The sequence below is a fragment of the Anser cygnoides genome, chromosome 1, assembly GCF_040182565.1.
Source record: "Anser cygnoides isolate HZ-2024a breed goose chromosome 1, Taihu_goose_T2T_genome, whole genome shotgun sequence".
Lineage (NCBI taxonomy): Eukaryota > Metazoa > Chordata > Aves > Anseriformes > Anatidae > Anser > Anser cygnoides.
In genome coordinates this window covers 119,481,943-119,499,308 of record NC_089873.1, presented here as the reverse complement: position 1 = coordinate 119,499,308, position 17,366 = coordinate 119,481,943, and the positions used below count along the sequence as shown (strand labels likewise).

The 17,366-nt window shown below is 41.2% G+C and overlaps 1 protein-coding gene across 1 annotated transcript in view; it reads right to left on the bottom strand.

Moving 5' to 3' along the window:
- The window catches only part of LOC106036048 (amine oxidase [flavin-containing] B-like), a 55,324-nt gene extending 38,458 nt beyond the window's left edge, over positions 1-16,866 (bottom strand). The window contains exon 1 of the mRNA XM_048065936.2: positions 16,712-16,866. Coding sequence (XP_047921893.1) covers positions 16,712-16,757 — 46 coding nt within the window. The 5' untranslated portion in view covers positions 16,758-16,866. The remainder of the gene's footprint in view (positions 1-16,711) is intronic.
- Between the last annotated feature and the right edge of the window lie 500 nt (positions 16,867-17,366).

The following is a 17,366-nucleotide window of genomic DNA, read 5'->3' as shown; positions in this document are numbered from 1 at the left end:
GCTCACTTCTCAGAAATTAAGAATTGCTGCGGGAAAATCCTTACAAACTACAATCTCTTTTCTGACCAAGAACCAGAGGCTGGGCAAGAGGCTTCTCTGTGCTCGATACTCCAGTTGCCATAAAGCACGCACAGAGCCCGTCAGGAAGTCTGGAAAAATCTATCACACAACTGTCCTGTAGGTAAGGTCTCATCCTGAGAAGTTTAACCCTTCACAGATTTCAGATGTTTCAGCGCTGTCTTGGCTCACCTGTCACTCTCCATCACTAGCAAGAGGAAGATTAAATTTATTTATATACTTTATATTGTCCACTTTGCTAAAAAGGGATGTAACCAACCACACACAAATGTTAAGCCCATCCAAAAATGTGACTAGTGCTGTCGTTACTCCCATTTCTTATATGACGTTTTGCCACACAGTGACACCATGCTCTCCTCCCTGGGAACATTTCTACCAAACCTGATCTGAATCGCAACGTAAGGCTGGACCACTTCTACCACTTGGCCGAGGACAGGAATTTGGTCCAGCATCCATGGCAGGACAGCTCACAGAAGTGCAACAGAACCTCATATACAGAATATATATATAGCATAACCTCATATACAGAATATATATATCGTACATGGTTAAGCAGCCCCACCTGCAGCTCCACTGGGAGAAGCAACATGCAGGCAATTAATGCAAACAACGAAGAAGCAAAGATGCACAGTCTTATTTGAAGCCTCAGACAATGATAAAGCAGGGAAGCCTTCGTCAGCTACCATGGCAACCTGGTATCTAAATGCTCCCACTGGAGATACTGGTAAGAGATTGCCTTCCAGAGGATGTTATAATGTAAGTTCAAGCCACAAAAATTGTTTCTCCATCACGCACCACTTAGCATTCACGCAGATCTTACCCAGATGTAATAATCGCGAGGATTATTTCACCTCCACTTCCAACTTCTTTCTTTCCCCTCTGATATCTCTGTGCCTACTAAGCACCCTAACTGCACCGTTGGATTAGACGGCTTCATTACCACCTCACTTCCTAACCTTCACACCTTCCTTTACAGTAAGAGAACAATTAATTTGTATTTGTTCTTTTAAATGGTAATCTTGAATTTCTGTACTAGGGCAGAATCCATACTCACATTTGGACTGACAAGTGTGACAAGTCACATTCTTCCTCTGGACCTCAGGCATTATGGACTGCAATGAAGTCCTAGAGTCAAACAGATCTGACTATTTAAAAGCATTTCTAAGCACACGTTTAAAAAATGGATCCAAATTTTGTAACACTGCTGTGATTCTGCTTGGAATCAGCAAATTTACTGAAATACCTTTTAAACCTTAGCATTTAAAAAAAAAAAAAAAAACAACAAACAAACAAAAAAAAAACACTGAAAAGGACAACGTCAGAAGTTGCATTTCTGATACTTCTCCAAATTATGTTTGCATCTTTCTCCACTTCATTATTTTTTTCATAGGACGCCTCTGTCGTATTCTGGACAGCCAGACAAGCAATACATAACAGCAAGTCCATCTGCGGGATTTTATTTCTCCTTCAGGCTATACCAAATTCCATTGCAGTGCACATGGGATAGGGTGGGTACGCTGAAGGGGAATAGATTATAAAGCTTTAAAAAAAAAATATTTTTGAAGGCATTTCCACAGTTCCTGTGAAAACATTCTGTTCTGTTGTTCTGTTGTACCCTCTCTGAATTGCTCACTATTTTACAATGTCCCCCAAAATTTATTATCTCTCTTCTAGGAACAAAGCATCTATCTTCTCTCATATATGTAATTGTAAAAATTATCCACAAATTCTTACTTTTTATTCGGGGTGGAGAGACATTAAAAAAAAAAGTCACTAAACCAATGGCACTCACTCAATAGTTTCCAAGGTGACTGACAGAAATTTGTTTACTTTTATAACCTTAAAAATTTCTCTCTCCAACTAAAATTATAGGTTGAGAATGAAGAACAGCTGCCATCATATTTGTACTGTACTTGCTTGGAAAATTTGAAACCCTGGTTTTGCATAGTCACCTACACAACTCACACCTGGATTTCCCTGGATTCAGAAAAATCGCTGATATTCCTTTCTCTTTATTTACTTATTTATTTTGGCACCAAAGGTATGTTTACACAGTACTGGCCAGGGGAGTTTTAAACAGGGGAGGTTTGTTTTGTAACACATGCCAGACACTTGGCAATGCATATAAGCATTATCTGTACAGGTAAGCTAGAAATTTTCACCGCCTCCAGAAAAGGCAAGGAGCTGATTTTTACCTTTGTTGAGCCCCCACAACTTGAATGTACATAGCGAACAAGCTCTACACTAGCTCGGTTCATTGCTGACAGTGTACCCCTTGACAATGTGTGTTTTAGCACGGGCCAAATTCTAGTTTTTCCACTGTGTTTTTGCAGGTGCACCTGCACTGCAAGTCATCCTCCAGCTCAAAGCTTCAAGATATGTTTCTTGAGGTCTTCTTCCTTGCTCTCAGCCTGTCTGGCCACAGCTATATCACTGTCTGCGGAGACGCCGGATAGCAGACTCCTTTGCACCCAGGTTGAGCCTGCAGAGCAGCCAGCAGCAACACAACAGAGAGCCCCTGCTTGAGAATGTTTTATGAGGTCCAGGGCAGCAAACGAACATCGTGTGAGGCTCAGTAAGTGGCTCTGTCACAAAATACACCTCAGAAATGGCATTAATAACAGCCTGCTGAACAAGCACAGACCTCTGCCCAGTGAATAATGGGGAAACTGGGAGATAATGGAATGTTTCACAAGACTGACAGCAAAAAAAAAGGGGAAATACCATAACTGATTATATGTAAACCAACAAAAGTTGAGTTCAGGGTTGCTAAGGTAAATGAACTCCAGTATTTCTTAACAGAGGTATTCAAAAATATTAATCAGACCACCTTGGTCCATGGACATATGACATATGCTACACCAGAAAAATCAAAATTTGTACTTGTCTTCTTGATTTTAAGTCTTATTTTGACCAGAGAGACAGAAATTTTATTTTCCCAATGAAACCAATGAGTTTCACATAATCGTGAAACCTGAAGTAGCAGTAACAGAACAGGAGGAAACAGCCTCAAGTTGCACGAGGGGTGGTTTATGTTGGATATTAGGAAGAATTTTCTTCACAAAAAGAGTGGTCAGGCATTGGAACGGGCTGCCCAGAAAAGTGGTGGAGTTGCCATCCTTAGAGGTATTTAAGAGGACATGGTGCTTAGGGACATGGTTTTGTGGTGGGCTTGGGAGTGTTAGGTTGATGGTCATACTTGATGATCTTAAGGGTCCTTTCCAATCTAAATGATTCTATGATTCTAGCTGAAATGTTAAGAAAAAAAAAACAGCAAATCTGTCAAAACCTCCACAAAGTTACAAAGGTGTCAACACTGCTGTGGGATGACATGGGAAACAACTGTTCTGCTTCTAGATGTCTTCACATAGTAACCCTTATCTACCTGGTCTGATGTTATATTTCTCAGGAATACATACAAAATGCACATGGCAAATATATGAGTTTGGCCAAAACTGCTGCACTGTGCCCAGTAAAATAAAACACACCTGACTGTCAAAATTCACTGCAGAAGACATTTCAAGGAGAACCCCTTTGTTGGTGGTTAACACAATTGCCATGTTTGACCAAGGGCAATAGGAAGAAATAAAGAGGAATATGCCCTAAGCAGTTGGGGTAAATCCTGGGGAAAGCAGAAAAACACTCTTTCAAACAGAAAACCTCTTGTGTTAAGTTCCTAGCATCTAAAAATTAGATCAGTTAATGGAAAAATTCTGTTTCCTGCTGCTTAGACCTAGTTACTCTAAAATTCAAATAAAAAAGCCTCCTTGCTTATCCTTAGGGCTCTCTGACCTCCTTTTAAGTAAGAGTTGTCCCAAAAGCATCCTGTATGTTCAGTGCTATTAGCAGGACACAGTTTGCATATCACTGCGATACTGAAGTAAAAGAAGGGATGGAGACTACAAGCAGAGGAGAGCCATGTTCTTATCTGCATCTAAGCAGCCATTTTGCACCAGTGGCTTGTCCCCTTGAAATCTTCTATGGCTTCTTTATTGCATTAGTGTGTCAGAAACTGCAATTTAATAGCATTGTTTTTGTTTGTGTTGACCACTCTAATGAGCACAATCTGATTACTGCTCCACTGCTGAGAGACTGAACCTGGCGCTGGTCACCTTTAACTCTGTCACTCATCATTAGTCGGCTAAAATATTTTAATTGAAATAATGGCTTCAGACAATAATGCCTGTAAGGCAGTATAGGTAAGGACTGTAAGCAAAAATAAATAAATAAATAAATAAATAAATAAATAAAGACAAAAAGACATTGGTCCAGGGTCTGGGTGAGATAAGGTGATACAGGCATTTTTTTACAGCTTTCCTCGCCTCACAGAAAGGTCAAGAGATTTTTGCTGTTGTGAAGAATACTTTCCCTTTATAAATTCAAGGGACATGCTCAGAATCCTAATGGAAGCTTTACAGACACAGCTAAGAGCACAATGCCTGAAACTCAGTTCACATCAGACCAGCAGAGTACTTTCAAAAATAGTAAGAATGCACAAGAGTGAGTTTTCCTTCTTCATTGCATCCTTAGTCCTTAGTGCGGACAAGGTCTGCAGTATCCAGATTGCTCCAGGAGTTCTGGATGGCAATCCTTCTGAAAAGCAAAGGGCAACAAGGACAACGAGGTACTGCAACCCAACAGTACCTTTTATTAACTTAGCTTTTCTCTTTGATCCGTAGGCTTTCAGGGTGAAGGTACCCTTTTCACCTCTCCAATTTGGGCTATATCTACAAAGGTATTTTAGATATTTTACTCAATCTCATGGAAGAAAGAGACAAAATCGCAGTTCAGAACCTCAGCACAAGGTAGAGCTGGGTCTCTGTAAATCGTCAACTTGGTTATTCTCAATACCTTACCTCCATGCACTGAACAGCAGAGTGAAAGGTATCAAACCAACTCCTCTGCTGCAAGTAGCTGTCGTGTGGGGAGAGATACTCTGTCTTCCTAAGCTTTGTCGCTTTGCAGTAATGAATACCATTAAAATGAATATCACTCACCTACAACACTGGAGAACTTAAAAAAGCAACAGTTTCTGAAATCCCAAGGAGCAAAAAAAAAAAAGATATTATCAATCTGCCTATCTGTTTAAAATGTACATTTACTTAAAATATTTGTACATACGACACAACATTTCTGACTAGGATACAGAACTCTACGAATAAATATAATTTACTTTTGTTAGCATTTCATTGTTGAGCTGAGGCTATGAGTTTTTCCATCTGTGAGCTGGCTCTGTAACCTGTCACTGAGGTCAGGATGAACATCCCAGTGAGTTAATGCGACTTTACGTGAGCATCAATTCTAGTCCCAGCCCTCAGCTTTCTGTGATCTTTTCCCTCTGGCAGTGCTTCTAGATGATTCATATCCATAGTGCAGGGAGCTGTATTTATTAAGCAGAGCTCTTTAACATTGAAATCATTCAACCCAAACATGTCCTAAGCATTGCACCTTGGAAGTGAAACAGAGCCTGGCCAGTGATGAGTGAGATGAGCCAAGTGGTAGCCCCTTGAGCTCAAACCCTGCCACGTGAAGACAGTTCATTGCATTTGTGTGGCAACCCAGTGCCTTTGGTGCATTTCTGCCTCAGCTCAAGCACTGAAACCACACCTGTCCTGCCCTTGACCAGGGCTTCTCTTTAGCTCCTGTTGTATTTTTACACTTGAAGTTTTCAATGAAACTTTAGTTTGACAAAACTGGGCACTCCAGCATTTCAAAGGATGAATATTTCTAGTATTAATCATACACTCAGCACTTTGTTTATGTTATGGGCTATATATATGTAAATATATAAATATATATATTCTGTGTGTCCTTCGTTATGGCCCCAGGATATGCTGAAGAGTTCATGTTAATCGTATTATTATTATTATTATTATTGTTATTGTTATCCGTACCGCAGTATTATCTCACAATTTCAACGCCAGGACCTCCTTCAGCTTAGATCATCCCTTTTCCTGCTACTTTACAACTTAGGTTGCTTCTGAACACAACAGGCAGAGGAAAGAAGCAAAGCAGACACAGATAACTGAAAGACAAGGTAGTACTACATCAAACATATCATAGCATTAGAACAAACAAAGCTTAGCACAATGACTGGGGCATAACTCAGTCCCTTCCTGGCTGAGGCACTACAAGGACAGCTTACTTAAAAGCATCCTTTTAGGCATTACAGTTACAAAAAGATATAAAAGCAAATAAAATACCAGCCAAATTTACTCTGGAGAAGAGGTCTTCCTTCCAAACACAGAAAAATGGGGAAAAAAAAGACTAACATAAATTTGGAAAATTTTGCAAAATTATGAGCAGCTGCCTCAAAAGAGAAATGCTTTTTTGTTAAATCTTGCATGTTCTCAAGCAAAGAATTCTTCTCTATTTTTTTTCAGTCTCCTAAGGAAAAAAGTAAATGTTCAAAACTCATGATCAAATGGATTTGAATTTAGATACTGAAAAAGAAAAAAAAAAGAAAACAGACTACCACTCTCATATCTTGATATTAAGGAGTAGCACACAATTTCTCACATCTCTCAGTAGCTGGTTAATCACAGGCATCCATTTAGAGAAGGTCACGTCACAGGGCAGCTAGCAAAGCCCCCAGATGAGCAACTACATCCTCATTCTGTGGCTGTTCATTTTATTTCATCTTTTGCTTGATCTTCAGTGAACTTTTGTCACTCAGTTGCACCTAATAATTATGGATTTATGTTTCCAGAGCATGTCTCGGTGTCAGTGTCGCTTTGAAATATTCACTGTGCTATGCCCTAGTAACTCTATCGAAACTCCTATCATCTACATATACATAGCACATGTACACAAGTAGGTACACACATATGCACACACAGACTAGATAATACTAGCTTGTAGAGCTTACAAGGATTACTGAACATTTTGTCTATTTAAACAACAGAATAATGAAGAAGAAACCCACTACTGCCCAGCATCCTGTACAAACACCATACATGCCCACCAGCTCTTTGCTGATATTCCAAGAGATCACTCCATTTCTTGAGGGCCAGCTCAGGATGAGCTATTCCCTAGCTGAAGTAAACAACCAATTTGGCTGAGATACCAAGGGCTGAGAACATAGATGTCATCCAGAGAAGCACAAAAGGGAACAACTGAATGGGATTTCCTAGTGACTGTCTTCCCTCCATCTCTAACTGCAGGCAAAAAAAAGCATGAGAGCTAAGCAGCTTATCCTACATATATGTTACAATATAAAAAAATGCTTCCATCAGATTTGCACCATTCTGTTACAACACGTGGGGAAAAAAAGGTGAAGGAAGTAGAGGTACAAAGAAGCATGCAGATTGTAAAATGAAAGACTTTACAACTCTTTCCTTTCCTCACCTGTGCTCACTATTTAGCATAACTTGCTGATTTAGCCTCTGGTCAATCTAGCCTCATAAATGTTAATTCATATTGGAACAAAAGAGGTGACTTGCTCCAATATTCAATGCGTTCAAACACAGATCTATCACTAGAGCAAACAGGGTGCAAGTTTACATGCAAGCTACCCAGGTCATCAGGATGTATAGTACGAACTGGCTGTTTGATCAGCTGTTGCTGTGTGCAGTCAACCAAGAAGACTACATCTGATGTTCTAGCTTGATGGTATCATTTATATATAAAAACTAGCCGGCTGAGCAGCAGGAGGTTACAAACAATTTTTGTTTGGTTGGTTTTTTTTTTGTTTCTCACTCCCAGCTGAGTTATATGGTAGAAAATGTGATGTAGTTGAACAGTACAGACATAAACTAATAGATGGGGAAGCTTCAAATGGATTAAAACTTCACGAAACTCTCTAACCACTTGAAGTATGAAATGTCAAACAATGGTCACCACCACAACCTAGTCATTGCAACTGCAAGATGCCAGAACCATGGCCAGACTCTTCCATTTGCTGCTGAGCACACAGAGTATGCAGAGCAAAGGTAAGGCAGTAAGGGTAAAACTACACACCCACTTTGCTCAGGATATAAGATTAATTTTAGCATCAAAATTATACATTGAAATAAAAGTTTTAAAAAGGCATATCTGAGGCAGACTCAGATGGAAATTAACCAAGCTACTAGGTTTCACCTAGAGATTTTTCAGTTCACCAAGACTGCTGCCTGTTCACCAGGCCAGTACAACTTCACAGATGATGTATATGCCCTGGCTTAGGTCTGTGTTTCACTGCCTATCTCATCCTTACATAGTAAGATTTCTGAAGCAGGGACCATTCTGTCTCACACTCAGACAAGGTGTTACACTGTGCATTCCTTATTCTTAGCTATGGCACCAATAAACAGTAAAAAATAAAAATAAAGAATTAATCAACCATCTCACTAATGCAATCTCTATAGAATAACATCATTATAAAAGCCTGTGTTAAAAATCTGCAGATCTAAGATGTATGTAGCCATATATAACATGACCAAAAGTAGCTTCGACTCTCTAGGCTGGACTACCTTTTCTTCCAGGGATGGTCTGTACTCTGTTCCCTCATCCCATCCCCTGCCCTTCCTTCTTCTGTGCAAACAGACACAAATGCCCTGCAAAAACCCTGAGGCCCATCATTTCCTTAAGCAGCTCCCCTGCTCTCCACTCATAGCTGCAAGGCAACATCTCTGTGGCTTGTCAGGCACTTTCCAGCATCAACTTTTTTGCTAAGCCACCCAGAACTTAGGATCTCCACAACTGAGATACAGAGAACTGACAGGACAGAAGAAGCTGGGTAAAATACAAGTGCATTGATGGGTTATTTAAAATAATACAAGACATTAATGATTCATATAACAAGGTACTGCAGTGTGCTCCTATTGACCACCGAAATCAACAAAATGTATCTTTAAACAAGGATCATACATTACAAAGTTATAAACCTTAGACACATCAGTCTGTATATAAACCAGTCAATTGGATAAATGATCACATTTTGACAAACTATCTCACAAGGCTGCAAGAACCTTAATATCTGACATAAATTTCCAAGGATGAAATAGGTTATCGGCCCAGGAGGAAAATCACGTTAAGTTCGAAGATGGCTATATAAAAATTAAATGATTGGAACTATAATGAAATGAATGCAATTTCCTCATGAAATTAAAGCCCAATTGAATGATGACTGATTTCAGAAATCATATAACTGAGTGCTTTGTAAGTACATCAAGATACATTCTCTGTAAAGGAAAGCGAAAGAAAGGTTTTCAACCCACCATGGCTTCACTTAGCAAACTTCTATAACCAATGTAAAATTTACCACCATATCACTCTGTGAAGTAGCTGCTACGGAAGGGAGACAAAACACAAAGGCAAGCTCCTTCTGGAGAGGGGCAGTGAAACATTATTGCTTTTTATCTTTAATTAACACAACTATTTCACTACAGCTGTCAGTTGTGCTATAGAGAAGCAAAATGGACCGGTGGGAAGTGTGCCAGAATCACACAGATTGTTTACATACACAATAGTAACTTCTGAAGAAGAAAAGCCTTCCTGATTGACTAAATTATGCATAAGACCTAATTCATTGTCATTAGCTGCTGTGTGAGATATGCAAATATAGAGCGAACTCTCTGCTGGTTTATGATACTACAAGCAGTGCTAGAAGCTTACCTCTGGGACTACCAGGGCTGTGTAAGGCTGCATTGCTCAGGCTTTCTGTCTACTAAAGCAGTAAAACAAGCCTATTTGGCTTTTTGCCACAGTTCTCCACCTTTTGGTAAGACCACCGGCACCCACCAGCTATCCATAAATCCTTGCACACTCCTGAGCAGATGTCAGACATCCTGAGCACACCAAGGATGAAGCCAGAGCGGTGGGCTGCTCCTCGCAGCCTCTGGGGCTGTGGGCACCAGAGTCTGACCTGGACTTGTATCACAGCAGTGAGTAACATCTTCCATTTGCTGGAGACTGACACTGCAGTCACTCGCTGCTTGGGGTAAGCAGGCTGAACTATGTGTCTTTAAAATTACTCCTGTCCTTGATGAAGACAAGGAGTAAAACAGACAAATCAGAATTCATAAGTACGCAGAACTTGATCTTTTGGCAATCTCTTGATGTTACAAGAAGATGAAAGAGGGAAGGAGAGAAAAAAAGTAGTCAAGGAGAGGACACTGAGGATGGAGACGGGATGCAGGTGCACATCTGTAGTCAGGATGGCAAAGTAAATTATTTTTGACTGCACCTTCACGGAAGAAGAGCACTAAACTGAACAGTTTTCTCTCTCCTTGTTACTACTCTTGAACTGCAAAATTAAAAGTATTCCAAGAAAGCAAGTTTGCAGTGTTTATGCTAGTAAATAGTATGGGACAACAGGAGAAGATTTGGAGAGCAAAACAGTTGTATCCTGAATACCCAGTGTCATATCCATGAAAGGTGCTTTATTTCAGACTAGACTTTATATGGCCCTACAGGCTGAACATCCCATTAGGGCTTGGAGTTCAAATAGTGAGCTCCTAGAGCACGTCAGACCATGTGGTCTCATGCAAAATGGAATTCAATGTGCATGCATTGAGATTTGTCTGTGACACACGCCATAGAGCAGTAAGTAGGGTCAATCAGGAGATCTGCTCAAGGCATACACCTGATCTGAACCTATACATTAATGCATATGAATATCTACTACCACCTCTTGTGTGATTAGGTGGTAATCTAATGCTAAAGTAGACTCAGACAAGTCTACTGAACTAAAAACACCACTGCAGGTGTTTGCCTAAGTAAACAATGCACTGAACTTTCTTACAAAGGACTTTCAGCCTTTCCTCTGTCTAACCTTGTTTGTCAAAAACATCTAATTCAGCAGTACAGATAAGAAAACCCCGTGAACTTTGCAGTTTGTAACACTGACATTAACTGCTATGCACAAACTTGGGTTCTCCAGCAGTTCTTCACATACTAGTTACTCAGGAATCCCTTACACAAAGTTTTGTTAACCTGATTTACCTCTATTGCTCTTTCCAAGGTGGTTTTCACATTTTGTTGAACAAACACAACAAACTTTCCCTAATACCACCCTTTCATAATGGTTAAATAAGTTAATGGAAAAGCTTTTCTTAATGATGTACAGCTTTGAGCCTTGAGAGATGAGATTGCTCCTGCAGACAGAATGGAAAGCTTCCTATCACATCAACTTTCAGACCAGTTAGGAGGTATCTATCAGTCAGTGACTTACAACTACTGTCCCTGCTTCCTAGGCTACCAAACTATCTCACAACATTACACAGCTGCTTTCTGTACTGTTTGCTGTGTATTGCCAAGGACTGTGTGAAAAATCTAAGTCAAGTGGTAAGCTCCAGCTAATTGGCTCATGTTCTTCTGCAGTAGCCAAGAACATAGTTGAAAACAAAAGGAGGAACCCCTGGTGGCAGAGACAGGCAACTGAAAATATGAACAAAGACCTTCACAGTGTCAACTGATAAACATCCCAGATTCTCTTTGTCTGATGCATCCCAGAGACAGTAGTATCCCTCTGACAGGAACTTGGAGATGGTCACGGTCCTCCAAAATGCATCATCCCACCCAATTCATCATCCATGCTATTTCATCCATGCCTGCATTTTTTATTTTGTTTTGTTTTATTTCAAATAGGTGTTTAGTATTAGACCGCTAGACTGGGTATGTTCTCCAAAAATGGTGCTTTGTTTGGCAAACTGTATCTTTCCAAAGGAGTACTACTATGACAGCATAAATTTCTTCCATGGAGCAAAAAGAAAACACCAATAATTAAGTAGTGTAGGCTATGAATCTCATGGATACTTTTCATGCAACGTCTCCATTTTGTTTCAAATAAGAGTTTTGCCCTCTGCTTCAGTCTCTTTTAAAACAGACTGAACGTCTTCAGATAATAGCCCCCAAAACACTTGACCTGTTTTGTTTAAGTAAATTGAAATTGTCTCACAGATGGAGTGAGAGATAATGTAATTATACAGTGTATTAAGCCTTCATGCAAATGAAGAGCAAGACTTACAAAGAGTACAGAGCAAACTGTATCTCTATAACGCAATGATAGGTATGTAAATATTTTATAAACCTAACATTTAAATAGAAATATTTTATGTTACAGTAGGTTTTGGTTCTAAACTTACAAGAACACATCAGGCTGCTTGAGAACAGGAAAACACTATGCATACTTCAAATGCCATTCACCATAATAACTCAAAGAAGGTTTCACTTTTCGGGAAAAATAAATCAACCTCACTTTAATTGCAAAATCTACACACTGCTAATTTACGAGAAGCATTTTCTTAAGTACGACTGGAGCAACACTAGGTTAAAATCTGTTAAGTTCTTTTGAAACAAACAAAGGAAAGAGGTCTCCATGGCAAAAGCAAGGACAGGAAGGCAGTTTTGAAAACATGTGGAAGAAGTTTTTAAATGAAATATCTGAACAGATTCCAAAATTTGATTTAAGAAAATTTCTGTCACCAGTGTCTGATTAATTAAGAAGATGAGCAAGTTTGATGACACAACCCCATACTTTTCTCAATCGTTTCCATCCTTGTGCTTCAGGAGTCCTTCACAATAATAACAGCAATAATAAAATTAAAAATTAAAATTAAAAAAGAGATGCTTCTGAACAAACAGAAGATTTTTTCACCATGCATGTTCCAACTCTCTGAGGAACTAACTACCTTTTACATTTCCAATCTAAATATTCCTTAGTACCAAGCATATTACATACAGTTTCTGGGTTAAGTTTTTTTGTATATATATGCATTTTTAAGTTGGAAAGTTTTCTTATAAAATATTTCTTTTTAATCCAAGCCATTCACAAAAATGTCAAAGACTTCAGAAGACATTTTACCAATAATACAGGACCTACTTCTAATAAATCCCTCTATTCCTCAAATATCTTTGCTGTCTTACCAACTGTATTAAAAGATGATCTGAAATCTTCAGAGAATCCACAGACCATTTTTGTAGACTTCAAAGAAATTAATGAAGTCTAATTTTGAGTAGGTTTTTTACTATGTAACACTTAAATTAGCCAGTTCTTTATTTTTATTCTTTGGCTTTCAACAAACTTGAAATAAAGGACCCCGAAATGATTCAGCAAAGGCAGTGGTATAAAATACCTCCGCCTTCAAAGAACTGTAGCTGTCAAGGTTGTGAAGGCCTCTGTATTGCTATTACACTATCACAAAAATGTGGAATGGTTTGGGCTGAAAGCATCCCTACAGATCATAGACCACAGAATCATAGAATGCCTTGGGATGGAAGGGACTTTAAAGATCATGTAGTTCCAACACCCCTGCCATGGGCAGGGATGCCACCCACTAGGTCAGGTTGGCCAAGGCCCCATCCAACCTGAACACCTCCAGGGATGGGGCATCCACAGCTTCTCTGAGCAACCAGAGTGCCTCGCAACTCTCATTGTTAAGAATTTCTTCCTTATATTTAATATGAATCTACTTTCTTTTAGTTTAAAACCATTACGCCTTGTCCTATCACTCCACTCCCTGACAAAGAGTCCCTCCCCAGCTTTCCCGCAGGCCACTTTTAGGTACTGGAAGGGCCACTGTAAGGTCTCCCCAGAGCCTTCTCTTCTCCAGACTGAACACCACCAACTCCCTCAGCCTGTCTTCATAGGAGAGGTGCTCCAGCCCTCTGAGCATCTTTGTGGCTCTCCTCTGGACTCACTCTAATATGCTCATGTCCTTCTTGGGCTGGGGGCCCCAGAGCTGAATGCAGGGCTCCAGGTGGAGTCTCATGAGAGCAGAGTATAGGGGAAGAATCACCTCCCTCGGCCTGCTGGCCACACTTCATTTGATGCAGCCCAGGATATGGTTAGCTTTCTGGGCTGCAAGTGCACACTGTTAGCTCATGTCCAATTTTTCATGCACCAGTACTTGCAAGTGCTTCTGTGCAGAGCTGCTCTCCATCTGTTGATCACCCAGCCTGTATTCATGCTTGGGACTGCCCTGACCCAGGTGCAGATCCTTGCACTTGGCCTCGCTGAAGTCCATGAGGTTCACGTGGTCCGACCTCTCAAGCCTGTCCAGGTCCCTCTGGATGGCTTCCCTTAATTCAATTGTATCAACTGCACCACTCACCTTGGTGTTGCCTGCAAACTTCCTGAAGGTGCACTCAATCCCACCATCTCTGTTGTTAGGTTTTTTACTGTCATTTTTTTCCTCCCTATATTTTAGATGCTACTAATTAAATCTGAGTAAAAGATGGACAGAACTGCTGCCAAAGAGGGTGAGAGCACTGCAAATGGAGTTTGCATTACCCTAAAAAAGTAAATAAATAGAAAACAGAAAAACGAATGGTGTGTCTGCAACATGTTTATTCACATCTTCGCATCAGCACAGCAACTTTTTGTTTCTTCTGTGGTTAACTTCTGTGCTCATGGCTGTAACAGCTAGCTCAGGAACACTTACTCTGAAGGTCAAGGGAGCAGTCCACTGTTTTACATCAGTGCACCTACTGATGCCTGCCTCACCTAAAGGCAGTAACAGCAAAGTCTCAGTTGGCTGCTCCCGAGTCAGCTTAGAAACAGCGACTTTCTGAAGGAATGCACAAATCAAATCTGGAGCAATAACAAACCTGGTCTCCAAAGAGTGACCCATTTCAAAAATCATATGCTTCATTTTCCAGTCAACAGGAGAACAGATCTCAGCAGCAGCCTAGCATGTCAGCAGGAGTTTTCAATGAGAGCAAAGAGATAAAACCATATTTTTATCACCTGGCTGCCAGACCGATGATTTTTACAAAGAAGTGTGTGGATAGAAGACAGAGGTGAATCAGGAGTGGTCTATAAAAGCTTAAAGAAAGCGACTGAAGGCAGTTATTAATTTTTATGTGTATCTATTTTTCCAGCCTCTGTGTGAGGGCAGGAGAAAAGTTGCTACACCATGAGAGCAGAGTGCTTTGGAGAAGATTTTGTTTAGAAGAAAGTAAATAGAAAATTAGTTCCTTACAACACCCTGCCACTTGTTTTTATCTGCAGGTAGAGAAGAGCAAAGCACACAACTGAACACAGCACAGCACTGCTGCTCTGTTCTGCTCCAAGAGCGTTTTCAGGAAAACATATGGAGGCAGTGCAGGCCTGCCATGAAAATATTCCCATGGCAACAATGAAAAACGATATATTAAAATCTGTTACACTAACTCTTTGACTCCAACTCATTAAAGAGAAGGAACCTGTAGCACTGCATCTGTACAAAAACATGCCACTGAAGGTGTTTTCATTTAGAAGACATGAATAGATAGTTCCCAGTGGTTAATTTTCTGTAATACTGTCATTGTCAAACAAGTTAAAAATTAGCCATAATCCTGTGCTTACAGTCATGTTTCACAAAACAGTGATGGTTAATTTTTGCTAACCACATAAACAAACTTTAAACATTCAATAAATATTCAGCAGTTTCTTATCTGAGAACCATCCTTAGAAAATGATGCTAATGAGTCTAAAGGCCCGAACTATCTATGGAAATAATTGACTCCAAGGCATCTTGGCAGCTTGTGGGTAAGGCCTGGGGAACTAACACACCATTATTCACTACATAATTCCACGCTTCACACCTTAATATAATGGTTGCATAGAAATTCCTTATAGGAATAAGTAGTGTAAATTAAAAGCCACAATTAAAGAAAAAAGATAAATTAAATCATATGTTGGGTGACACATTTTGAGTAATTTGTTTGCAGGTTGGCAAGAGATGCTGTTTGGATCCGTGGACAGATGCATATTCGCAATGCACTAATGAGATTAACATTTCATTAGCACCAAAACTATCATATTGCACACCTTCCAACAGTCACAGGCCAAAAAGCAGCTGTTTGATATGGCAAAGGCACAGAAGAAAAAAACAATTGCATATAACGCGATCCATTTGGGCACGTGCATCTGCGAACAAAATGCACGAGAGTTTCTTTGTGAGCATGCACAGGTTTTCCAGCCAGGATTAGGCTAAAGGCAGTAGATTGCCACCCGGTGCAACAAGGCTTCCAGGCCTGCTGCCGCTTTCTGCAGGGCCGTTCACGGTCTTAAATCCACCATACCTGTGCTGAGGGAGGAACTAGAAACTTGCAAAATGATCCAGCTGTTTTTTGGCATTTTCCCTTTATGGGAAAACGCTCTAAACAGAAAATACCCCAAGATTTAAACTAGTGATTTGTGACCGAGGTGCTCTGCGTAATGCTCCTGGACTCAATATAGACTCAATATAGAAGCACCTGGACTCAATATAGAAGCACCTATCCCTTGTTTGCCCCGAACTTCCAGGGGCAGGAATTACAGGGGTTTGAGGGATGCTGGGGCTGGACAGTGGAAGAACCAGAAGAATAAAATAAAATAAGATAAGGTAAGATAAAATAAGATAAGATAAAATAGGATAAGATATGATAAAAATAAAATAAAATAAAATAAAATAAAATAAAATAAAATAAAATAAAATAAAATAAAATAAAATAAAATAAAATAAAACAAAGCCAGCACAACGTGACACTCAGCCTGGACTTTACAGGTAAGGACCCGTGAGCCGAGGCACCAGCGCAGCCCCTCTCCCCCACCGGCACCGGGCAGCGCCCAGCTCCCGGGGCGGCGGAGTCCCGGCGCCGCCATCCCCACCGCAGCCCGGCGAGCGGCCGCCGGGGCTCAGCTCATCCCCCCCGGGTCGCTGCCGGGACCCCGGTCCGCCGGACCCACCTGAGATGCCGCCCCCGACCACCACCACGTCGCATTTCTCTGCCATGGCGCTGCCCCCCGGCCCGGCCGCTCTCCTCCCGCCCTGTCGCCGCGGCGGTGTCTCCCGGCCGGCTGCGGTGGGCGGGCAGCACCGCCCCGCACCGCCCCGGGTGAGGGCGAGCCCGGGGAGGCGGCGGGGATCCGCCTGAGGGGTGGATACAGCTCTCCCTCGCCTATCTCTCGCAGGACGAGGGGAGAGAAGCCCCTGGCGTAGAGGAGCACAGCCCCAAGGCTGTAGGCAGCGTGGTCTTGCCGGTTCTCCTAAGGCCATGTCGGGGTCTGGTTCCTCGGCCTCTGCCCACCACACCAGGGCCACCAGTGGGAACCCGCGGCAGCCAAGGCTGGAGTTGTCGACTCTGGAAGACCTGTAGGATCAAGTGACAGCTCTCCCCAGCCAGGGCTTTCCTTGAAAGCTCCTCAAAATAAACTGCGCTTCATGCCAACTGCGGTTTGAACTGTGTGAGAGAGCCTTGCTGAGAGGTGGGGTCAGCCTATACGCTGAGCATTATTTGCCCAGACCCTCAGGAGACTGACCCAGAGAGAAAAAGGCTGGCCCATCCAGAAACAACTCCGTCAACAAATTCACCTTGAGCCTTCAGCCTTGTTCCCTACAGAC